This window comes from Priapulus caudatus, unplaced genomic scaffold, assembly GCF_000485595.1.
Source record: "Priapulus caudatus unplaced genomic scaffold, Priapulus_caudatus-5.0.1 Scaffold917, whole genome shotgun sequence".
In the NCBI taxonomy this organism is placed as follows: Eukaryota; Metazoa; Priapulida; class Priapulimorpha; order Priapulimorphida; family Priapulidae; genus Priapulus; species Priapulus caudatus.
In genome coordinates, this window is record NW_014577978.1 from 4,114 (window position 1) to 12,253 (window position 8,140).

The window sequence follows — 8,140 nt, forward strand, 5'->3', positions numbered from 1 at the left end:
GCAAGTGGAGGAAAGCATTACCACATGATTGTAAAAACCCAATTGTTTGATAGGATTAGGTTGGGTTCTGCTATGTTGTCTAGCATGCTCGGTTCAGTTGTTCTTGTCTCAAGTTCGGTTAAGGTAGACACATTTTATATATTTATAACTGAGTATGGTAACAAGGAATATTTTAGACTAGTTTATACCTAGGCATTATTTTTCACTAAAGCGTCCACCTGTACAGTTCTATGATGCATGTATATCCTTCAATCATCTTTCTATGGGACAATTCGTGTCTTAATTATCGCTTTTGGCAGACATCTTATACTTCTTCTAATTAGGTGAACTCCAAAATGTATAATAATGGTGTCAATCAATTCCTTGGTATCAAAAAACCTATATGTTGCCACAAAATCAACCTCCTATGTCACTTACTTACAGAGTTATCATCATTTGACGACATTCGCAAAAGGCGCTATTTGAGGGTAGGATTGACCCTGAGTTACAATAGCCCCCTGTGCATCATATAGAGCGGAGAAGAATCATTTTGAAGGTTGGGTCACTTAGAGCACTTAATACGGAAACTTTTAGCCAATTTTGGTAGCTCTAGCTACAATATTGGGTGAGTGAGAAGCAATCATACTTAGAGCTGTCTTTCAAAGTGAACGCGATTTTTGGCTATTTTTTGGCTAAAATTGAGCAAAATGTAGCAATTTCGTACCATGAAACAAAGTTTATGGCAACAAATCATGCTAGAAAGTTATTAGTAATACTCATTCAATGTAATTCAGTGCAACTTGAAAGTTTATGGTTGCTTATTAAATATTTATGCTCTGAAACTTCAATATTGTCATTTTTTCACTTTGGCGCCTAACCCAAAATCACATAATTAGCTGTACAGAAAAAACGTACTTGACCCAGAAGTGTTACCCAAACTTTTTTTGAGAGTCTTACCATACGGAATGAGAAAATATAAGGTTTCGCTCTAAAAGAGTCATGTACACGAACACCCCCCCCAGAGCCTAGACTATATAGGGTCGTCTACATATACAGAAAAAACACGAGGTCAATAAGAATAGGAAAGAACGATTAAAAGTCTAATTTGAAATCACAACATGACAATGCAACAATGGCTACAGTGTAAACAGCTGCATGTTTGCTATATGGCTAAAAGAATTCCACGTTTTTACAGAGATGGACAGCAGGGTGAAAGAAGTAATGTCTGGCGCACACGCTGAGATTCGTGTTGAGCACGGAGCGTGAGTTTCATGCTCAGCACGAATCTCACCGTGTGCCGGGTCGATTTATGTGAGTTTTCGGTCTCGCGAGGCGGTGAGGAAAATTTCTGTCGTGTTTGATAATTTTGGTCTCACAAGACTGAAAACTCAGCATGTGTGGGATATGTGAGATTCCTGATCACATTCACTTAGTGGCAGCGCATTTTGATTGGTTCTCACTCAGTGGCGGCACAATTTGATTAGTTCTCACTCAGTGGCGGCGCATTTTCATTGGTTCTCACTCAGTGGCGGCACAATTTGATTAGTTCTCACTCAGTGGCGGCGCATTTTCATTGGTTCTCACTCAGTGGCAGCACATTTTTATTGGTTCCGCCATTTTGATCAGTCACACGACCTACAGTGGCACCCCCTCGTAAGATCCGTACTCAGCATGAACCTCACCATGTGCAGGGGTGTGAGATTCCTGCGCGATGCACCCTCTCTCTCTCTGTTGTTCGGCCATTTGTGTGAGTTAGCCGGTGTAGTGAATCGTCTCAGAATAAAGCCTGTTTATTCCCGAATTCCTATTGTCATCGTTATTGTGAGTGCTCTAATGAAGGCATATAATAGCCTGCTTTCACACTCCTATCTACCAAAATACACAGTAGGTAATTTTTGAAATCAGCAATTCTTTTGCACTTAGAGGCGTTTTGTACAAATTTAGTAATGATGTATTTTTAGTAGAACACATGTACAATTATTAGATACACACTCATATATTTTACCAAACCTGACTGTACATTAAGTTATTCATTAAATTTAACCAACATATATCCTAATTAAATAATTATCATACACAATATTTGCTACCACCCCTGAGGTAATAGGTATCAGCCCCCACAAGTTTTATAATGTCAATGCTCTTCTACAAATAGCACACAATAAGAATTATGAAAACACAAGGGTATATCCTCAGTAATATCAGAATATGCAGATATGCATGTTTGGTGTCTATCCAACATAACCATACACATGGTGTGAGTTAGACAGTTAATGATCTAAGGCATGAAATAATTGTGGCATTTTATTTCTAAACAACATTCACGTATATATATATATATATATATATATATATATATAACATATAATATCAGAGTGCATAAAGGGAGGGTGTGACATCAATAAACATTGCGGAAATTCTGTCATCTGTACCTAACCTATAAATACTACAATTTACTAGCGCGTAACGCAAACCGAACTTGAGCCTCAAATTGTAGCACAGTAGCATCCGCCTAGCATCGGTGCGAAATCGTTTCCTCGTGTACACCCGCAATCCAGGATACAGACTAAAACGTACCTACACGATTTTTCAATTCTGTTGCAGCAAAATCTCATGCGTTGAGAAGCTATTTGAACAACAAGCGCTTATAACCCACTGTCCACCGCTTGCCGTCCCCGGCGCAGCGCTGGTGCGCTCGCGAGGCGATTGGACATCTGACGTCAACCATTAGACGCACACGAGCGAGTCGATACTTTTCTACTGTTTACTTGATAGACTCATGATGTGCTATTGTGCGGTCGGTTTACACCTGCCTGCTGCATTGCCGGTGGGTAGGGGGTGTGCATACAGCTGGTAAATAGGTCAGCAGCAAAGGTTAGCTGCACGAGTGTTGCGTCGATGTCTAATCTCTCCGACTGCCGAGCCACCGCGCCTCTCCAATGAGCGCAAGCCGTGGACAGCTGTGCATAGTAACGCTGCCTTTTGTTTCAATAGGACTTTGCTCAACGCGCATGGATTTTACGCTGCAACAGAAGTTGTAAAATCGTGTCGTATGTTTTACCGTCGTAGTCGCCGATTGCGGGCGTGTCGCTAATCCAGGAACACGAATTCGCACGATGCTAGGCGGATGTACTGTGTACGATTTGAGCTCAAGTTGGTTGAGTTACGCGTAGTAAATCGTAGGTATTTTAAGGCTAGTAAATGACGAATTTCCCTTGTTTATTGATGTCACACTCCTTCCCTATTATCTACTCCAGATATATATATATATATCGAAGTGTAGATGTACCTCATAGTATCATCTCATCACTGTAGACATATTATAGTAACTGTCAACTGCCTTTCAGGTTGGCATCTGTCATCATGTTATAATCATTGATCCTGATATTTTCAAGAGTAAATTCTTTCTCCCCAAAGTCGAGGTAAGCAGTCATGTGGAAACCCATGTTAGACAGTACCACCATATACTCACAGAAAGCGAACAGCGTGTAAACTGAAACAAAACAAAAAAAATTGAGCTGGAAATTGATACCAAATCAACCACCTACACAATCTGTGATATTGTTACTGGTCAATTGAACATGGATGCTGAGCTGAATTTCGTTTAAAACGAATTTATGGGAACCTATAAATTTTACACTGCTATTGTATAAATGCACACATGCACGCACACACCTACAAGACTGAAGAAATCATAGCTGTATAGGATTTGTTAAATATAAAGTGAAACAGCAGTGCTAGTGATTCATTTATATATATAGTGTCGAGTAAAAGAATTTTCACATTATACAAAACTTACCACCAGGTTCACAATAAGCATTATGTCTGTAGTAGAGATACATGGCAGACAATAAAGCCGAGACATTGACCAATGAGCAGTTCACCTTGTACTTATATGAAATCCCTATCTACAATAACAAACCACAAAGTAATTCATTAGATGTTAAAATCGTCACAAATGACACTTTAAAATGTATTACCTGGCCTAATTACTGGACCATGTAAAATTACTTTTTAGTGTTTGTGACAAGATAATGTTGCTAAAGTTTGAACACGTTTTATGCGTAAGGCCATGATAAATAATTTAGAATCTGAAGTTATCGTTGTACTAATAAACAACCTATTTCATCGATATCTGTATACTTGTACTTGTACTTGACTTCTGAGCATGAAAGGTGCTGTTATGTTAACTACTTACTCTCACTTTGCAAGTAAATACAGATTTTCAGATTTTATAAAACTGCATCAGACATACCAGTCCTGCGAGGTGTTTTCCATGGGTCAGTCTAAATAATGCACATGTGCATGCAAAATACATCAGTGCTGAGGCCACAAACGTAGTAAACATAACCTCATGAATAACTGCAAATAGAAAATAACATAATGTTACACCATGTTTACCAAACACACAAAATGACATTTTCATCATATATGGCTGATGGACTTGCACAGCTGGTTATGGATGCGAATGATTCGTCACACAACCCTAATGACAAGGAATAGCAACATAAGTCATGACAACTAACGTGTTTTTTTTATACCTGCTACTATATATGCCATATTTTTCGCGTACAGATATTTTCGCAAATTCAGATTTGACGGACATTTTCGCGAGTGGTTAATTTCGCAGTCAGTGAATTATGAATTATTCGCGTGTTGTTATTTTTGTGGTCGGGGACGCCTTTGCGAAATTCGCGAAAATTTAACCACCGCGAAATACACAGCGTATACAGTATATATATATTTTTTTTACTTGGCATTGGTAGAGTCTCCTAACATATTTGATTAGTGAAAACTGTGATTGAAAACAGTGCAAAAACCAAGTAGAAATAACAGTGCAGAAAATTACCCGCAGTATATAATAAGTTGCCGCTTGAATACAATTGAATCACTGGGATCACTGACATTGCATGGAAAGCAATCTGTTATGTTGTGAATACTTTAATCACATCAAAGCCTGAATTAAGGTACTGAATACATACGCCTGTCTTCTGTTGATGATATGTATGTCAATCCAACCAAAGAAACCACTTCCAGAATATATGAGACAAAATTGGTTTGCATAATGCTATGATAGGCATGAGGCTTGCTACCTTCAAACATCGAGCTAGAAAAGAAACAATTTACAGTTTATTCGCAATGTCAGCAACATCTCTATCTCACTCTCTGTGCATACTAGGATATATATATATTTAAAGCAAACTAATTGGCTTTGTGTATATTAGTGGTAGTATTGAGTGCACTACTTACTACCAAAGATGGGATGGAAATGGGAACTTCTCAGGCAATCAGTTTATGCAAGAACACATCTCACGTACGATTGACAGAGCAAGCTTGGAACGTTTCAACTGCCAGGATACAGCATTTTGGTTACTATGTTAAGCAATGCCTTGTTACATAACGATAACCACGATTGGAATTAGGAATATAGGTTCACTGCGACATGTACATGATCTCACAGCACATAAAATTCCAATTTCACCCCCATTAACTATAAGATAAATATGTTACCATAGAATACGCAATGATTCAATATTCAGAATATTTCAACTTTGTAGACATAGACAAAGTGACACCTGTAATAGTTGTAGTATATTGTGGCCACAAGCAAACGGGGTGAAGAGTGCAACGCTATGGCAATCCTCCAGATGTACCGCTGTGGCGTGTACCCTCCAATAGCTGCACTAATAGATGGCAAATAATTTGCTACCTAAAGTAAAAATGCAAATCAATGACGTCTGAAATACAAATGCCACTCTAGGCCTACCGTGTACTGTGTAGTGTGGGCCCAATCTGAGCAGTAGGCTACTACTACTACTAGTACTAGTGCTCATAGGGTCTATGTCCCCCAGGGTACTGCCGGACCGTACCCTGGGTACGGTCCGGTATACCGGAACGTACCCTGGTCACTATTTGATATGGTTAGGGTTAGGATTAGGGTTAGGGTTAGGGTTAGGGTTAGGGTTCGGGTTAGGGTTAGGGAGTAGGCGTAGGCGACTCCCTAGACTCGTTAGTGGAGTAGACGAGGTACGGTCCGGCATATTAGATAGTACCAGGGTACGTTCCGGCAGTACCCCGGGGGACATAGACCCTCTCAGCAGTACTAGTACTAGTACATGCTTTCTATCCTTGAGCCCTACTACTACTAGTACTAGTAGTATTACTATTAGTAGTAGTACTACTACTAGCATACATGATACAGGAGCTTCAGTCTCCCTATAAATCGACATTTATAATTTAGAGCTAGGTAAATTTATGTTTAAATTCAATGCAGGTATTCTCCCTGAATTATTCTGTAATTATTTTAGAAGAATTTCAGACTCTCATCATTACCAGACAAGAGCAGCAACTAACAATTTATACTTTACTCCTAGAGTATCAACAAATACTGGTTTTAAATCCATTAAATCGGCTGGAGTTAAACTTTGGAATGACTTATCTGTAATTTACAAATCACGTACAATTAAACAGTTCAGCTATAAATATAAATTCAACATGCTACAACAGTATATCTCTTTATGACGAACATATCCGGGTCGTGATTAACTAGTTCTCTATGTTTATCATGATGTCATTTCTAGTTATTTTTACGCGATTGTTGTAACACTCTGGCATGTAATTGCTATTTTTCAAATAATACTTCTACAAGATATTTATTTATTTCTTCTAAATGCATGTTTAAATGCAGAACTATTTCCTAGACTATTTTTCATCTAGTAATATATGCTAATTAAGTTACACTTTTTTACATAGCATTTAGTTGAGTGTGGTAATGATTTGACAAAATTCAGTTACTTGTTTTCAATTTGGAAAGTTTTCCGAGTTATTCCTTTACTTGGCGTTTTATGTATTGCTTGCAATCTTAACTTGTTAGCTTGTTGTTGTTTTTTGATCTGTAAATTGCTAGCTTTCCTATAAATTATTACATACATTCATTGTTATATATGATGTTTAGGATTTCTTCCATTTTTCTATTGTTTATATTTGAATATGGTTTTGCACTGAATGCTGCTTTACATTTATATGTATTGTTTGTCAGTTTTTACTCAATTGTTACAGTTAATGTCAGTTTTCATTTGTCAAGTCAAATGTATGTTATTATAGATGTTATCAAGAGTACATAATAGAGAAGAGTATGACACGGTTTTAACAGCGTTTTGCATAGTTTTCAACTTGTAAATATTCTATCAATATGTGAATAAATATATTCAAACTTTACCTTGTTTTCGTCTATGATTCTCCCTTAATCATATGACACCATAAATTTACCTGAAAATCGTATGTGTTCTTCAAAAAAGTTATTTGAATACGACATAGTTTCGCACAGTTTTCACGCATGGATGCATGTTTTAGACCAAACTTTGATATGGGATTAGTGTTCTATTGTCTATGACGGTACGCTGGGGGCTGTAAGGGATATTAGGCATCGAATTGTATTCAGCGTGCAGCGTTTCCAGCGTGCTAAAAATAAATGTTCTCACGGCCAGCTAGCTAGCAGCTGATTCCCCTAGTAGCTAGCTGGCCGTGAGCACATTTTTTTTTATCTCGAATCAAATCAATCACATAAATTTAAATCTAGACGCTCTAAAATGCTATTTACCCTTTAGATTTATGATTTTTTGCCATTTAGGCTGGGGGCCCGTAGCGTTTTGCTAGCGAACCGAGTCGGTTAATATTTAGTGTTAGGGTTGGGATTAGGGTTATTGTTAGGGAGTAGGCGCATCCCTAGACTAGCATTATATTACATTTATGTAATACAACATGAACAGCGCATGCGCAACAACTGCTCGTACCAATAGCGCTAGATACAATAATGTAACCCAAACCCAAGAGGATAGGGTTACAAAGTGTCCCTATCCTTTTCTGCGGAGGAATGCCCGAGTGAATCACTCGGGCCGGTTTGCTGGTGCGTTTTCAGATACTAGAACTTCCAAACTGGGTTTATTCTAAACACGAACCTTTCTCCGCTATTCGGGAACTTACAATGTATCGCAAAACTCTGTATTAAACTAATATAACCTGTTACAAAAATTCGAAGTGACGAGCGGCGAATATACTGAGCGCCATTTCTGTTGACCTGTGACGTACGCATTTCCGGCATTTCCCAATGCGCATAGCGATCGGCAAACGCAGCGCCCTCCGATTGGTCGGTGAATCCGCT

General features: G+C 38.4%; 1 protein-coding gene across 1 annotated transcript in view; it reads right to left on the reverse strand.

The window, feature by feature from the left end:
- Positions 1–3,182: 3,182 nt before the first annotated feature.
- The window catches only part of LOC106814394 (post-GPI attachment to proteins factor 2-like), a 6,968-nt gene continuing 2,010 nt past the window's right edge, over positions 3,183–8,140 (reverse strand). Inside the window, exons 2-6 of the mRNA XM_014818713.1 lie at positions 5,556–5,689; positions 4,962–5,086; positions 4,235–4,341; positions 3,779–3,887; positions 3,183–3,472 (exon numbers count right to left, since the gene is read on the reverse strand). Coding sequence (XP_014674199.1) covers positions 3,312–3,472; positions 3,779–3,887; positions 4,235–4,341; positions 4,962–5,086; positions 5,556–5,689 — 636 coding nt within the window. The 3' untranslated portion in view covers positions 3,183–3,311. The remainder of the gene's footprint in view (positions 3,473–3,778; positions 3,888–4,234; positions 4,342–4,961; positions 5,087–5,555; positions 5,690–8,140) is intronic.